This window comes from Sarcophilus harrisii, chromosome 2, assembly GCF_902635505.1.
Source record: "Sarcophilus harrisii chromosome 2, mSarHar1.11, whole genome shotgun sequence".
In the NCBI taxonomy this organism is placed as follows: Eukaryota; Metazoa; Chordata; class Mammalia; order Dasyuromorphia; family Dasyuridae; genus Sarcophilus; species Sarcophilus harrisii.
In genome coordinates this window covers 527,531,789-527,550,009 of record NC_045427.1, presented here as the reverse complement: position 1 = coordinate 527,550,009, position 18,221 = coordinate 527,531,789, and the positions used below count along the sequence as shown (strand labels likewise).

The following is an 18,221-nucleotide window of genomic DNA, read 5'->3' as shown; positions in this document are numbered from 1 at the left end:
TGGAAAATATTCCTTTTGTTGCTTATCTTGATTTCTTAGGTCAAGGCCATATCAATTCTAATATTAAAATAAAAAAAAAAAACATCTCAGGGAGCCAGGTCATCTACCATGTATCATCCTCAATGAATTTACTTACCTGCCTGCTCCAAGGCAACCATTGTGGCCTGTTCAATTAAATCACGTTCGATGAAGCTCCTGAAGTCTTCACTGTATACACTGAGGTCTGGCAGTTGGAATGTGTAGATGGGCATCTCCAGGGGAAATTGTTCATTGCTGCATTCATTGGCCACATGAGATCGGGCAAGGGAGACTATGGCTGAGCTGGCATGAGAAATACCTCTGGAAAGACGTTTTTCTAGGGAGAAAAAGGATGATAATGCTTAAGTAGCTTGTAAATGTCATCTCCAAACCTCCATATATAATTTTGCTTATTTATAGAAAATACCTTCCTCATCAAATACTACCCTCTCTAAATACATATCTTTTCAAACTGTATTCAGGAATCTGGGCTGAATAAACACTATGTTCCAAATAATACTCATTATACTAAACCACTTAGAAAGATAATTGCTAAAGGTTTAATAGAACAAATATTTATTAACATTCTAAAAGATATCATTATTCTTGTTCATTCTCAGCTCAAGCTGCATCTAACGAAATTCAAACAAAATTCTGTGCACAGCTATCATCTTATATCATTAAAATACATCAAAGAGATTGGAATTTGTTTTTATCTTTAAAGCAGGTGGCAATCTATTTTGGATCTAACCATCGTGACTTCAATTTTAAGACAGATTCTTTTTATTTGTTCTGATAAAACATAACATATATGGAAATATGCAGACCTCAAACACTGAAACAGCATTTATGTTTTTTCTCCAATTGATACTACATTTTATCATAATAAAGTGTCTGTAGGCTATATCCTACCTAGGAATAATAACCATAACAGAATTTTTCTAAAGTAAAAGTTTTCAAACTTTGATGTAACTTTGAAAAGTAACTCAACAGAACCTTTGAAGTAAAATCATTAAAAAAAAAATCAACAACAATGTTTAACCTGAGAAGTTTTATTTGTAACAATTATTGCTATAAGATTTGAGAAATAACCATGAACTCCTAAGCAACCTAATAACAATATCATAATAAAATCCTTTATTATAATACCCTTTAATATTTCATTTTTAATGAAACCAAACAACAGAAGACTAAAAACAACACAAATATTTTTAATCTTATGCTTTCATATCAATTTTATTTGACTTTAAAAATATTACAAGTTGCTTATTTAGTGAGAAGGATGTGATTGTTATAATATGTAATAATTCAGAATTAGATGAAATAATAAACTTTATCAGCTGCTTCACAAAAATTTTCATGAGTGATGGTGAAGGTAGAGAATTTCCATTTGTTCATTAGTTCTGATTTCAGTTTTAAGAATATTTTTAAAATTGTGTTTTATTTGAAAAAGCCTTGACAATATATCTGAAAAGTAAATAGGCTAAAAATTATATCAAGAAAATCATATCAGAAATAGTTAAGCATTATATTTTCATTTGTAATTTAGTACTTGAAGAAGTTTTGTTTAATTTAATTTATTAGTTTTGATTGTTAGTGCCCTAGCTTTTTTGTTTCTTCAGTTCAAATTTTCAATTTAATCTCCATTATAAGCACTGGTATAAAAATGTTATGATAATAAAAAACCCAAATCCAACAACTTATGAATATAGAATCATAAACACCAATTACAAGCAACCTTAGAGGTCATCTAGACCAACTCTTTCCTTTTACAGATAAGGAATCTCAGATTAAAAGAAGTTAAGGGATTTGTCTAAGGTCAGATAGAAATAATAGAAATAAGATTTTACTATCATAACTGAACTGATATTGTTCTTTCCAAAGGTAACAAATGAATGCGTAGTTACTAAATCTAATAATAATAATAACAATAGCAACAACAACAGCTGACATTTATAAAGTGCTTTTGACTTACAAAGCATATTATCGTAGTCAATCCTTTTGGAAATTCTCTGAGATTGAGAATGCTAGTAGTTCTATTAGCATGTGAGAAATGGAGGAAATTGAGAATCAGAAATGTTAAGGATCCTTAATAAAACTTTATAGTCATAAAACAATGGAGCTGGGAATCAAGTATGGGTTTACTGCAAGAATAAAATTTAGTTTCAGACTTAGTGCTTGGAACTTTAGAACGAACTTCTTAAGCTGGAGTCTGTGATTTTTAAAACATATATTTTGATGAATATATTTCAATAAATGTTTTTTTCTTTGTAATTTTATTTACTTTATTTTATACCTTTCAGACTACTATGTATAGATCATAGGTTTCACTACCATGGAAGAGGTCCATTAGGCTAAAAAAGTAAGACCCTCCACTTCTGAGGGAACTTTATGCTATAATAACATCTCTTTTGCTACAAGGCATCTAAAAATTACTTATTCTAGGTCAACAAATATTTATTAATTGCCTGTAATGTGCAAATACTTTAGTATACATGGGCCACATGTGAAAATTAAATAAGACAGTCTCTTTTTCATAATGAAACTCATAGTCCAATAGGGAAAAATCAAGAAAATGATACAATAAATACAATAGAAATGTATAAGTTGTTCCTCTTGTGCTACATTTCTTTCCTTAAGATTCCAAATCAGGGGAGAACAATAATATAGATTTTTTTTTAGATTTTCTTTCAATTGCCACATCCTATCTAATAAGGGAATTGATAACGAACTAGCATTTGTAAGCGCTTACTATGCTAAGCAATATGGATACAGCTGATGTCTTCAAGTAATTCACAGTCTAATGGAAAGGCAACAAATATACACACGTAAACAATATAAATATATATGTATATATGGATAAATGTATATATGTAAATATGGTTGCATATAAGTATGTATATAAGTGTATAAAATGTATGTATATGCATCAAGATATATTGTATAAGGATGTATACAATATACACAAATATATGTGTATATACATATAAGCATGCATATTATATAAATATATATATATATATGGCATATATACAAGCTTGTATATACAAGGTGGCACAGTGGATAGAGCCTTGGGAATGGAATCGGAAAATCTGAGTTCAAATTCATCCTCAGACATTTACTAGGTGGGTGACCCTGGACAAATCACTTAACCCCGTTTGCCTAAATTTCTTCATCTGTAAAATGAACTGGAGAATGGCAAACCAATCCATTATTTTTGCCAAGAAAACCCCACATGGGATTATAAAATCAGACATGACTGAAAACAACTAAACAATAATAGCATAAATTATGGCATATATTATATGATATAGTAAGTATATATTCCAGTATGCATATATACATAAATATCTCTCTCTATATATATGTGTGTGTATCTCTCTCTACATATATATATTTCTATATACACATACAAATAATAAATAATACCCCCCCAAAAAATGAATTTAAGGTAGTTTTTGGAAAAAACACATTAACTTCTGGGATGATCAGAAAAATATTTCCTGGGAAAGATGTCACTTGAATTGAATCTTAAAAGAAATCAAAATTCTAAGAAGCAAAAATGAAGAAGGGTCCATTTTAGGGATGAGAGACAGCTAGTATAAAGACATGGAAATGAGAGATGGAATGGAATATATGTGGAACTGGAAGTGGGCCAGTGGGACTGCATTGTAGAGACGTTAGAAGGGAATGATGGGTAGGAATACTGGAAAAGTGGCAAGAAATCTGGTAGTGAAGAGATTTAAATGTCCGATAAAGTTTATATTAGATCCTAGAAGTAAAAGTGTATCATTAAAGCTTATTGAGTTATGGGGATAATATTACTGGATCTGCACTTTGGGAAAAATCACTTTGAAGGCTGTGTGGAGAATGGATGGAATAGAGAAAAGCTTGAGCAATAGAGCCCGCAAATGAGGCTATTGCAATAATTCAGTCAAGAAGTGATGAGGGTCTGAACTAGGGTGATGATGAGGTGAGTGGAGAAGAAGGAAGAAACCTATTGAGAATTTGTGAAATGAAGAAATATAAAACATATAATCAAATGTCTTGCAGTGTTAAGTGCTCATCAAATATTTGGTTGACATAACCATTTTTAAAGTCTCAAAACTACTCATTTTAGTAATCAATTGTTATAAAGTGAAAATTATAAAATAGAAAACATTTTAAACACACATTTCCTTCCTGGTCTAGGATGCAATGATAGGGTCAATTTTTTTAATAAGACAAACATTCTTTTTAGACTTTTTATAGGTGAAATATCACAGGTTCATTATTACTATTGTTCAAAACTCCATTACAAACTCATAAAATAATACACTTGGGACATAATTGTCCTATAACATCTGTTTCATATTAACTTACTTGTTAGCAGGAGATTTTCCTAATTGTTATTCCCCTTAATCTCTACCCAATCCCCTCCTCTCATCTGCATACCATAAAGATTTATTAGAAAAGATTAAGGTGTCATTTAGAAAAGACAGATATCTCTATCTAGAGAGAGGGAGGGAGAGGAAAGAGAGAGAGAACAATTTCTTTTCTAAACTTTTCTCTCTCAGTCTCTCTCTCTTTGTCTCTGTCTCTGTGTCTGTCTGTCTCACCTTCTCTCATCCCCTCATGTCTCTCTCTTCCCTCCTTTGTTTCTGACTTTCTCAGTCTTTCTGGTTTTTTTTCTTTTTTCTTTTTAATAAAGGAAAGCAGAGGACAGAAAGGGGATTAATTTAATTTTGATCAAATAGATTCTAAAGATGGGACTTAAGAATTGGCAGGAGATCATATAAAAATCTATCTCAAACCTGGTTCTCAAATATCTCTCATATCTTGAAATTTGAGAGAGAGAAATTCCCATCAAATCATGTTTCAACTTTGGCATGTTTTAATCTAACCTTAAATAGCACATGTACCTTTAAATATTATTTTCATATTCCTGATGAGTTTCATATTACAGGAATTTCCTTTTTCATGAATAGGAAGTCAATTACATGTTGCCTATGAAAAAGAAAAGAAAAGGAAGAAAGCAAACAAGCAAGCAAGAAAGAACAAAAGGAAAGAAAAAGTAATAGGAAAGAAAAAAGGAAAGTAAGAAAGAAGGAAGGAAAGAAGGAAGGAAGGAAGAAAGAAAGGAAAAGAAAAAAAAGTAAAGAAAAAAATGAAGTAGTAAAGCTCAATGAAAAAATTACAGAGATTCCAAGAAGTAGGATGATACTTTAGGTCTCAGATTCTTAAATTGTGGTTCACAATTCCAAATGGGGTTGTGTAACTGAATGTGGAAGTCACAAAATTATGATGTACCATCAGTAAATGTTTGACTTGTGTGTCTATTTTATATACCTACATACCTGGGGTCACATAAAAATTTTGGGGGTTAACAGGGTTCATAAATGGAAAAAGTTTACGAAGCATGACAGGTATTCCTTCATGTCACTTTTTATCTGTGTTACCATGGACATAGGACTTAATTTCTTCACAACTCAGATTCTTACTTTGTCAAATGAGGGGATTGGATTTTGTTGCCAGTGAAATTCTTTTTAGTTCTAAATTTATGCTCTCACTGACCCTATGTCCTACATATTGATCCAACTAACTTTTTAAAGGAAAAAAAGTCCTGACCTCTGGCCATTTATAGATTAGAGGTTAAAAAAAGGAATATTGTGACTACAAGGCTACTAAAGTAAAGACTCACCATCAACAAGACACATAACTGGAGTTTCCCCCCCACCCCCACAAAGCTAGAGAGATGAATTGTGTTGATTTCATCCAACTATCCATGCTCTCTGATTCAGATCTATATTTGAGCCATCAGTCAATGTGCATTTGTAGATAGTGTAAGGTATGCTAAATAGTGTTATTTAATAGTACTAAATATTAAATATTAGTAGTCAGAAAGAGCCAACCCCTTTGATATAAAAAAAAATAGCTTCCAAATGTTAAAAGATCATCTAATGGGAAAGAGCCGCTTCTAATATAATAATCCTATATAATCTTCATTCTTGTTCTTGTTCTTGTTCTCCTCCTCTCCTCCTCTTCATCATCCCCCTTCTCTTCTTCCTCCTCCCTTCTCCTCCTCCTCTTTTTCCTCTTCTTCCTCTTCCCTTCTTCTCCTCTACTTCCTCCTCCTCTCCCTTCTCCTCCTCCTCTTTTTCCTCTTCTTCCTCTTCCTCCTTCCCTTCTTCTCCTCTACTTCCTCCTCCTCCTCCTCTCCCTTCTCTTCCTCCTTCACCTTTTAATCCTCCTCCTCCTCCTTCTCCTCCTTTTCTTCCTTCTCTTTCCTTTCTCCTTTTGTCGTCTTTATCTCTCTATGTCTGTGTCTCTCTTTGTCTCAGTCTGTCTCTGTCACACATGTGCACGCGCACACACACACACACACACACACACACACCCAAAGCCAGGATTGTCTTTTTTTGTGTGCTCTAAAGTGTGAGTAAAATTTGGAATAGGAAATTATGACAAAGGTTATACCAAAGGACCTCCTCCAATATCACCCTCACTTAAAAATTACAAAGTTCCTGGTGTTAGGAAGTACAAAACGTCTTTAGGACTGACAAAAACAAATGTCAAGACTACATTTGCATCTTCCGACAGCTATCCTAAGACTTCGTTGCCATTTCGGGTACTGGGATTTCATAAAAGAGAGACTAAATAAGAATCCAATTATGTGGCACTTGAACATCCAATTTAGAAACCCTAAAATTTGAATTCTATTAAAAACAGATGGGATTATTAGCCAAGCTCGATAAAAACAGCCGTAGCTAGGGTAGAATACAATATCTTCTTCGTGTAATATCTTCTTTAAAAAAAATCAGATGGTGGCAGATAATTATTGCATTTATCAGAATAGGAAATGCCCAATATTATAAGTTGTACTAAGATTTCAAAATATAAAATAGTGTTGTATTCAAGATAAAGCAACCTTGATTTGCCCTGTTCTCCATGTCTGAAAACCAGGTACATGAGGGTCTCTGGTTACTGAGGGGTGATCTGGTGGTGAAAAGCCCAATGTTAGAGGTTGTCCAAGGAGACCTTTTATGAGGTGACAAATGTGGTTAAGGTTAATTCTTGTCTTGAGTAAAAACCAGATGGTGGTGGTTGGGAATGGGGGTGGAGGAACATATTCTAACCAGTAGAAGTGAGAAAACACACTGACCAGGAAAGAGTTCTGATTTACACTCTTGTCTTTGACACGAACTCTCTATGTGACAATGTATATGTCAGTACTACTCTGGATCTGTTTCTTCATGAATAAGTGAATGGATTGAGGAATGAATGAATGAATAAACTGCATGTAATAACTGCTCTCCAGATATTTTCAGAGCATGTTGTTTGAACTCTGGCATGTTGGATTTTGGGACCAGTTGACTGGGCTTTAATAGATGAGCTCTTTTCTTCTTTTGCCAGAAGCAAACCTTCATACCACTTCAGTAGCCTGCCACCCCTCCTGCCCTGCTTTGCAGGTCCTCTTTCTATAATCTCCCTTTTTAAGAAAATAAACTCCTTTTGAGCAGGAATTCCCTTGTTTTCCTGTATTTGTATCCCCAACACTCAGCACAGCCTGTAGCACATAAAAAGTGATTAATGAATGCTCTCCACCAAGCAATCAAAAGTCCACTTTGCTTCAAGATTAATTTGAAAATTTTGCTATTGTTTCAATGACATAATGTCTGTTGATCTCTTCACTGCTTGTGGATTTTGTTCCTGTGTCTTACCACCTTCTGTAGCCTTTCAACCAGATCAATACATGGCATTCTCAGCTGGCTAAAAAAAAATAGTAGAAATAATAAGACTAATTCCTCAACTAATCCATTTACTTACTGACTTGATGAAGGTTTTTTTCTGTGTGAATATATGACCATGAATGAATAGAGTAGATTTTATAATTCGGTCATTCTGTCTTTGTCTCACACTCATTTGAATAATGGAGGACTAGTCAAAATTTCATATTGTAAATTTGGTATCATTAGTTATTTACCTTGGGCAATGTCATCCTGTCTCTGAAGGCAGGGTCGCTCAATTTTGTTCACCTGTTGGGATGGCTCTCTCTCTGGCTGCTTATAGTATTTTCCTTCATTGAATACCTGTGGTAGGTTGGCTGTATGAACCTGTCGGAGTTGCTCATAGTCGCTCAGAGCTGCAGTCAAGTCCCAGTTTTTGCCTACAAGAAAAAAAAAGTTGTATTGTCTGTAGTGATCTATATTAGATAATACCTAAATTCATAATGCAATCAATATATTTAATCATCTAGTCATTTAAAATAATAAGTACGTACAAAGGATAAAAATATGAGTAAGATGAATTTCAGCCTTTATGTGGGTTAAAATTATGAAGGGGAGAAAATAAGTATACAAAGTAGTTATAATGTGATTTATAAAAACTCAATTCTGATTTTCTAGAAGCAAACAAGGAGGTACTTATGCAAGTCCCAAATGGAATACTTTAATAGGCAGTATGCCTATCACAAAGCATAATACAATACTATGGTATAATTTTACTGTAGTCTACAAAAAACAATAGAATTCTTTAGTCAACTTTCATACTCCCCTTGTGAAAAAAAAAAAAAGACCTAAAGTATGGAATAATTTGTGACAGGAAAAGTAAAGAATTTTTAAAAGAATGTAATAAAGTATTCTAAAATATGGATTGGAAGAGATCCAGCCTGTTTAATCTAACTCAGATTTAAGGAGGAATCTATTACACAACCTTCTGAATCATAAATAATCACCCAGTTTTTGCATGAAAACCCTAATGAGGAGGAATGCACTCCAGAGGCAACACCTTTCACTAATGGAAAACTGTTTTCTGCCTCATATAAAAATTCACTTTGCCATTTTACAACTGATCCTTTGCTGTTAGTTCTGCTGCTCATCTAAGGAATAATCTTTCAGCTATAAGAAGAGGGAAACAAATACTAATCTCCGCTTTCCCCATCTTTTGTAGACTAAACATCCCTAATTCCTTTAACTGATTTTCATATTAGCAACTTGAGGCCTCAATCTCTGGTCATCCTTTTCTTGATACTCTACAATAGTAATCTCATCTTCTTACTCATTAACCAAATTCTCTCTTAGTCATTTACAGAATTCTCTTCAGTCTTTGACTAAATTTTCTGTTATCAAATTCTCTCATAATCATTTACTCATTATTGAGTTTGTGTATGAAAAGGTTTTAAGTCAATGAAAACATGCCTATCTTAAGCCCAGTGTGTGTAGTCTACTTAACCTCTAGTAAAAGCTGTTTGCATGATTTGATTTGAATTCTAACATTGTAGTGTTTTTGAAAGTGTCCAATAGAATTTAACTCTAATTTCAAGGATCAAATGAAATTGTTTCTTTCCCTCCTAAAGTATGAGTCACAATTATTAATTATTTTGACTAATTGTGTATTAACTGAATTAGTGAATATGGAAAAACAAAGCCTTAAAAGTGCAAAACAACATCTGTACATCTCATTTTCATCAGTCTATTTTTGTTGCATGCTCAACACAATCAATCATAACATTTGAAATTGTATTTCTTAGTCATTTTAATTTTGAGCACATTTTGGTACTCTTCGCAAACAAAGCTATAATAAAGTATCTCAATTCACGGAGATCAGAAAATTAAATTGATGTCCTTTGGGTAAATAAAAGCAGAATTTAGTGGTTCAACCAGATTTCTTTTGTGGTGGGGAAAGAGCAAAGAATAAAAAGGAACATTTTATATATATGTGTACCTATACAAATATATATAGTATTATATATTATACAATATGTGAACACAAGGAATTGTCATTGTTATTCTAAAAAATTATTTTTTTCTTAGGAGTTAAATTCAGATATTTGGAAGAACAATAGAATTCAATCTAAACACACATTTCCTCCCAAATTGCTAGTCAGGCAATAAGCATTCAGCTCCACTGAACTGGATTCTACATCATTCTCCATGACAACTATCACATTAACTTTTGAAGTTCTCTAATCATTCTTTTGAGTCACAATTCAGTTAATCAGTCAATAAATATTTATTAAGTACCTACTATATGCCAGGCACTTTCCTAAGCATTGGGAATGTAAAAAGAGGTAACAGATAGCCTCTAGTCTCAAGGAAGTCATAGTCTAGTAAGGAAGAAAATAAGGAAACAAATAGCAAGAAAAAATCCTTATGCAAAGGATAAATAATGAAAAAAATCATGATTTATCTTATGCCATATATCAGTTAGATTATGAAGCTTTTTATCTTTTTAATCCAACTGACAATGTTATCAAATGTGGACATCAAAAATATTCAGCAACTCACTTGATGCTGAGAGAAATTCAAAGTTTGCATCAATTTGACAAGACGGTACCAATATGTCAGCAAGACCTGTAATACATAAATCTCTATGGTCCTTTCCTGTCCTAAATCCAATTTGTAGAAAATTAGGTCAGTTTCCAAATTGAAGATGCTGGCCAACACACTCCCTGACATTGTTCCTTGTGCACCACTCAGACCAGTGTATTAGGCATAAGGAATAGCAGCATGTGAAAGCCTCTCCAATCAGTGATTCTGTAGGATTCCCTGCTATCCTGCTAGGTAAATCTGACACAATTCAATGCAAAACATATTTTATAAGCTCTCATGTGCAATCCTTTGTGAAAGAGAAAAGAGAAAAAAAAAGTCATGCTTGCAAAGTATTTATGTTTTTATTTGAGGTTACAACATGCAAAAACAAGTCAACATATAATCTAGGAAGGAGAGATCACTATAGCTTGAGAGGTACCAGCTGAGCTGAGTCTTGAGGGGGTTTAAGAATTCTAGGAAAAGGATAGATGGCATTACAAGAACAGTGGTCTTTGATGTGAGCAAAGGCATAAAGATGGGATACAGAGTGCCATGTGTGAAGAACTGAGAGAAGACCAGTTGGGGTGGATTATATGGTATAGGAAAAAAGAATAAAGTATAATGAAACTGGAAAATTAGGTTAGGGCCAAGGTATAAAGGGCTTTAAAACAGCAGTTTACATTTGATTCTAAATGGAATGGGGAAACAATGGAGTTTGAGTAGGGAAGTACCACAGTCAGATCTCTACTAAAGAAAAATCTCTTCTCAAGCTATAGGCAGGATGGACTGATATGGGGAAAGACTTGAAGCAGGGAAAACAATTAGGAGGCTATTGCAATAGTCCAGGCAAGAAGTAATGAGGACTTGTACTAAATTGATAGCTGTGTGGAGAAAAAAGTTGTCATATGTGATGGAGATGTAGTTGAGGTAGAAATGGCAAGATTTGGCAACTTATTGAATATTTGAGATGAGGAAGAAAGAGAAATTGGGGATAACATTAAATTTCATGGATTATCAAGGTGGAACACTGAAAAAAATAATTTTACTAATGAAAGAAATTAAGAAATTTGGATTAAGGAGAAAAGAAAATTAGTTCTGTCTTAGAAATATCTGAGTTTCAGATATTTCCAGGATATCTAATTTGAAATGACTATTAGACAATTGTTGATGTATGACTATTGCCTAGGATAGAGACTTGCTGGATGTATAGACTTGTGTATCATTTACATGAAAATTATGATTAAATCCATGGGAGATGATGTGATCCTTGAGAATATGGAGAAAGCTCTTTTAGGATGCTAAATCCCTTTCAAAACTTAGCCTGTTAGCTAAGGAGATGCCCCAATCTCATGGGGTATTCTCTTTCTATGGATAATTGTGAGTTGCACTAAGGAACTAGTCTTGTTTTTTTAATTATTTAATAGCCTTTTATTTACAGGTTATATGCATGGGTAACTTTACAGCATTAACAATTGCCAAACCTCTTGTTCCAATTTTTCACCTCTTACCCCCCCCACCCCCTCCCCTAGATGGCAGGATGACCAGTAGATGTTAAATACATTAAAATATAAATTAGATACACAATAAGTATACATGACCAAAACGTTATTTTGCTGTACAAAAAGAATCAGACTTTGAAATATTGTACAATTAGCTTGTGAAGGAAATCAAAAATGCAGCTGGGCATAAATATAGGGATTGGGAATTCAATGTAATGGTTTTTAGTCATCTCCCAGAGTTCTTTCTCTGGGCGTAGCTGGTTCAGTTCATTACTGCTCCATTGGAAATGATTTGGTTGATCTCGTTGCTGAGGATGGCCAGGTCCATCAGAACTGGTCATCATATAGTATTGTTGTTGAAGTATATAATGATCTCCTGGTCCTGCTCATTTCACTCAGCATCAGTTTGTGTAAGTCTCTCCAGGCCTTTCTGAAATCATCCTGTTGGTCATTTCTTACAGAACAATAATATTCCATAATATTCATATACCACAATTTATTCAGCCATTCTCCAACTGATGGACATCCATTCAGTTTCCAGTTTCTAGCCACTACAAAAAGGGCTGCCACAAACATTCGTGCACATACAGGTCCCTTTCCCTTCTTTACTATCTCTTTGGGATATAAGCCCAGTAGTAACACTGCTGGATCAAAGGGTATGCACAGTTTGATAACTTTTTGAGCATAGTTCCAAACTACTCTCCAAAATGGTTGGATTCGAGGAACTAGTCTTTTATATGCTCCTGGCTCTATTCATATTTATCATTCTTGGTATCTACTGTACCTCATCATTTTGCCCGTAAGCTCTTCTTCTAAATAAACCTACCTTTTGCCAAAGAGAATGGCCATTCTGAATTCTTCACGTGACCAAACCCCAACTTTGGTGCTTCCCCTAACACTTATCCTGATGACTCATCTGGTGTCTATATCAGCCATATCATATGGCTGTGCTTGTTTATTTTTACACAAAAAAAATTAAATCTTGGTAGTTTATTTGATATCTTTTAATGTTGCTAAATTTTTTGAGATCCCACATTCAATTACTTGACCCCATATAGAATCACATCTCATAGTTTAAGGAGCTTTGTTGTAGAGCAATAATAACTATTTCAATGTAATTGGTTTCCTTTGTTATCCTTTGTATTTTATGTATTAAAATAACCTTTTCCTAAGAAAGAGACTTTAGTTTCATCAGTCTTCCAAAAGGGGCCCATAAAACAAAGAAAGTTAAGGATTCCTGAGGTAGGACACAGAGAAGTCATTCATTTTTGAGCATGAGAGGTTTTTGTTGCTCATACAAATGGCCTCTCTCAGAATTCTTTAATCAAAGACTTGTTTAGGAAGGCTGAGAAGACTATATGTGGTCGACAGTGATGTCATTGACCCTAAAATATTAAAGGCCCTTAAGTGGGGAAAAATCTTTATAAATATTTTTGAAACATAGTGCCAAGTCTAGAAAAAACATCTCTGTCTCTCCTTTACTCTCTTTCTTTACTCCACTTTTTAACTAATTTTTTTTTTCAGTGACTTGCATATACATAGCTGACAGGGTTGTTGTGAAGATTACAGAAGAAAATGTATGGAAGGCACTTTATAAATGTCAAAGCCCTATACTAATATCAGCTATAATTAGTAGTAAATTAATCATTAGTATGCATTATTAATTGGATTTAAATTAATTTGTGTAAGATAATTATATCCTAGTTTGACTTGGAAAAAAGTAATCTTAGAAAAACATGGAGGAGATTTCTTACTGTCATCCTATATATTCAACTCTGTTTCTTAACTAAAACACGTTTTCCAAAGAAAACAATGGTATCAAATTGAAAAGTACTAGGAAACACTGGATTCCTTATTGTTTTGCTAATAACCCCTATAGGGATCTCCTAGGAGACAGAGAAACCTGTGTCTGGGCTGTGTCTACTGTAATTCATCTCCATTTGAATTCTTCCAATACAAAGACTCACTCTCTAGTGTAGTCAAATTGGCTTTTTCCAACTTCATTAAAATGGTGAAACTTGAACAAGGAAGTTAGAAATAGTAACTTTCATTCCAAAAGAAACAGTTTTCTAACCAACTAGAGAGACAGGACAATTCAACTTGATAAATGTTTTGTGAATACCTACTATGTATAAAGCATTTTATTGTTCTCAGGATACAGAATTCAGACAAAACAATCCTTATCCACCAGGAACTTTCCATTCCACTGGGAAGGTACAATATGCATTCAAATGAATAAGTATAATCTAATGGCAGGATGGGGAAAGCATTAAACTGATCGGGAAATATATCTTGTAGGAAGTAGTACTGAGGGGGGGTAAACCCTGAAACTGTGTCCCCTTTAATCTGTAAAAGAAGGGAGATTTGGGGTCTCAATTTCCCCAGGGAAAAGCATATCTTGCCATACAAGGCCTTCCCGAGTTAAGTGGCTTCATTCAATTGGAGATCATGGTCAAATCACCCTCCATTGCCCTTTTGGGGGTGGCCCAGATCCCCTTCAGAGAATTCCCAGACTCTGGGAAAAAGCTTTCAAAATGATTTCATTCTATTGGAGATCTCTGTCTGATGATCCTTTACTGATTAGCCCAGACAGTTCCCAGCCCCAAGCCAACATTTTGCCCACATAATGGGTCTGTTAAACACACTTTTGCCAAATTCCTCCTTAGGAATTTGCCTGCTAAGAGAGTTCCTTCTTAGTGAATAATAAATCTCTTTTCTGCCACTCAGATTTTTTGGGTTTGTGAATTCTTTCGCATTAGACCTGCCCTGACCACAGGGGATTCCCCACCTCAATTCTCACACCTCTCCACTATCACTAGCACTGCGTCAGCACAAAACTTTGTTTTAAAGGAGATTAGGGATTCTATTAGATGGAGGTGAGGAGGAACTGGATCTCAGGCATGTGAGACCACCTTGAGGGACAAGCAGTCCATTATTATATGAACTCCAATATGTCAAAGGTGAAGTCACATCCCTAAACACATCTATAAATGGATGGCTATGGTGGTCTGCTTGTAATCCCCACTACTGGGAATGCCCAAGACTGAATTCTGATCCCTTGAGTTTAGGAGTTCTAAGTTGCAAAAGGGCTCATGCCCAATTAGTGCCTGTTTCTAAGTGGTAAAACCTTCCCACCATTCCCCACCAAAAAGGAGACCATCTATAGGAAATGTGAACTGACCCTGATTGGGAAAAGGGAGTAGATAAGTCCTGAGCTGATCCACATTGGATCAGACCTGCTAATGTCTGCTGTACTTCTAGTTAGGGGAAGATAGGAAGACCTATTTTTTAAGCTATAATTTTCTGCTAAAACATGGTGAATCTCTCATATGAATATCAATACTATCCTTGAGTATCAGCATCTAAATAGAAACTAGCCTTTGCAGAGGATGCTATCCAAAACAAAGACAATAATATTGATATCAACACAGGGAATACCAAGCCAACCTTCCTCCCTACCTCCCCCACTCAAAACTTGAAAACCCTTTAATACCAGGTATACCACAATAGTCTCCTCTGTTTTTTTCTCTAATTTATTTTTATTATTTAATCTCTAATTTATCCTATTCATTTATCTGAGAGTATTTTGTATAAAATGCAGCTCTCATCATCAATGCCATCATCATTATAGCTAATATTTATATAATACCTATTATATGCCTGGCACAGAGTTAAGCATTTCACAAATATTACTTTATTTAATCCTCACAATATATCTAGGAGATAAGTGCTACCATTTTACAACTGAGAAAAATAGGTAAAAATGATTTGCCCAAGGGCATACAGCTAGTGTCTAAGGCATATTTGGATTCAGGTCTTCCTGACACTAGACCACACCCTCTAAACACTGTGCAACTTTACTTTACTACTTAACTGGAATTATTTTGTTCAAAAACGCTGAATGCTTCTACACTGTCAACTAAATTAGGTCTTAATTATTTAATCTAACATTCAAGATCTTCATCATTACTGTGCCAGTTTATTTTTTTTCAACTATCTTTTTTTATTCTCCTTTAGTCAATTCTCCTGCAAAATAGGAATAGAAAGAATAATGGATTTGGGTAAAAGAACTTCGACTTAAATTTTATTTTTAGTATTATGACTTTGGATAATTAACTGAACATATTTAATCCTCAGTTTTCTCATCCAGAATATCAAGGAGTTGGTTTAGATTACCTTTCAGTTCACTTCCAGTTTTAAGTCCCATGACCACTCATTATTCCATACAAACATTCCACATTGCCCATCTATGAACATTTGTTCATACCATTGCCTCTAACCTGAAATGCTTGCTAAATTCTGTCTTGGATCACTAACACGCTATCTATCTTTGAGAGTACATATTAAATGCTATTTCCTCCATGAAGCTACCCATGATCCTCCCAACTGGTTAATAATCTCCTCTTATTGTCTTTTACCAGATCATACATTCCTTGGGAGAAGACTGTGTTTTACTCATTTTTGTGTCCTATCTCAAAGCACCAAGCTTGGTACTCTCTTATCTTGTTCATACCATCTGCCTAGGTCCACAGAACCTGCCTTTTCAGTCTTTTCTACAGATTTTTTCATCCTTGTCTTTTCTGGGCTTCCAACCAGTTGGACCACCTATGTGACTAACCAACTCTTGTGCAGTACCTGGAACTACTGTTTGTTGGGTTAAACCGAATTTTTGCCAGTGAATTAACCTTCTGTTTCTGCTTATCTGGTATAACCCTACTCTCTTGATTATCCAAGGGTATCTGAACACCCTCACCCTTGTTGCTGTCTGAATAAAAACCAGATCTTATCACATCACTTCTACTCTTCTCTCCAAATTTTCCTATCATGTTACCAAACAAATCTTGGCACGATAGCTATGTCCTTTTTGTCTCTCCAATACAGTCTCCATATAGAAAATCGAATTAATTCACCACTTCATGACAGAGAAATTTCTAAAACTGATCTCATCTTATTTATATTTCCACAGGACACAATGGAATAACATTCTACTTTAGTTTGTGGTCAGCTAATGATTCCAATAGCATGGATTCTGCTTTACAGGTTAATTAGTTTAACTTTATTTCATGGCCATGGACTTTACTCCTGGCTACTCTCTTTACACATTTTTTAAAGGACATTTTTCATTTATTTATCTTTTGCTTCATTGTGATACTATTTCTTATAATTCTAAATAGAATCCTGCATGTTGCCATCTTTCTTAGATCTAGACATATATTTCTTTGATAGCATCTTTTATGGTGCTTCTGTATATTCCCTGCTTATGTTTATGCTCACCATGACTTTCCAAATTGTCTTTTGTTTGAATATCTACTTAATTCCTCTCCCCAAGATTTTAGAACAATACCCTATGATTTACATTCCAAAATGCCAGGGTAAAAAGGATAAGTCTTTGTTTCAGAGAGAAGCTTAGGGTGATTAAAAGATTTGTTCAATGTCTCAAAGTCAATTCAGCCTTCTGTTCACTTCTGGGCAAAGATATATTGTTATTTTAGGGGAAAAGGTGATCCTTACTATGTAATAAAGTTTTGGGGACAACATACTTGTTTCTTAAGTTTCTTAAATTTGAGCTGCATATCATTAGTTATAATCACTAATGGATATATGATCTAAATATTTCTATCAAAAACCATCTTTTAAACAAAATTAATGTTCTATTTTCCCCAGATTAGTAAAAAAATTTTAATCTTCATTTTTTACAATTTTAAGTTCAAATTTCTCCCCTTTCCTTTCTCCACTCCACCCCACTGAGAAGACAAGCAATTTAATAAAGATTATACATGTACAGTCATGAAAATACATTTTCATATTAGTCATGTTGTAAAAGAAAATAAAATTCCTTTCCCCTTCCCCCCCAAAAAAGGAAAATAAACTTAAAAAAAAGTATGCTTTGATCTGAGTCTAGGTTCCATCAGTTTTTTCTCTGGAGGTGTATAGCATTTTTTTAATGTATAACATAGACTTCAAAACTGTCTGAGACTAGCTAACTCTTTCAATTGATCATTGTACAGCACTGCTGTTACTATGTACCATGTTTTATTCTCTTCACTTTGCATCAGTTCATCTGTATGTCCAGAGTTTTGCGAAAGCATCTTGTTTGTCATTTCTTATAACAAAGTAGTATTTCATTACAATCATATACCAAAACTTATTCAGCCATTCTTGAATTGATGGATATTTCCTTAATTTCCAATTCTATAAAAAAGAACTGCTATAAATATTTTTGTACATTTAGGTCATTTTCATTTAAATAATTTTTTTTCAGATATAGACCTAGTAGTGATTTTGCTAGGTCAAAGAGCATGGACAATTTTATAGCATTTTGGACATAGTTCCAAATTGCTCTTCAGAATTGTTGCAATAGTTTGCAACTCTACCAACAATGCATCAGTGTCCCAAATTTCCCACATCTCTTCCA

General features: G+C 34.0%; 1 protein-coding gene across 3 annotated transcripts in view; it reads right to left on the bottom strand.

Annotated features, from left to right (window-relative positions):
• OTUD7A (OTU deubiquitinase 7A) overlaps nucleotides 1–18,221 on the bottom strand; it is a 292,841-nt gene that overhangs the window by 101,347 nt on the left and 173,273 nt on the right. For all 3 annotated transcript variants that reach the window (XM_031955458.1, XM_031955459.1, XM_031955457.1), the window contains 2 exons: nucleotides 7,982–8,164; nucleotides 137–355 (listed from right to left, as the gene is read on the bottom strand). In XM_031955458.1, the coding sequence (XP_031811318.1) occupies nucleotides 137–355; nucleotides 7,982–8,164 (402 nt within the window). The remainder of the gene's footprint in view (nucleotides 1–136; nucleotides 356–7,981; nucleotides 8,165–18,221) is intronic.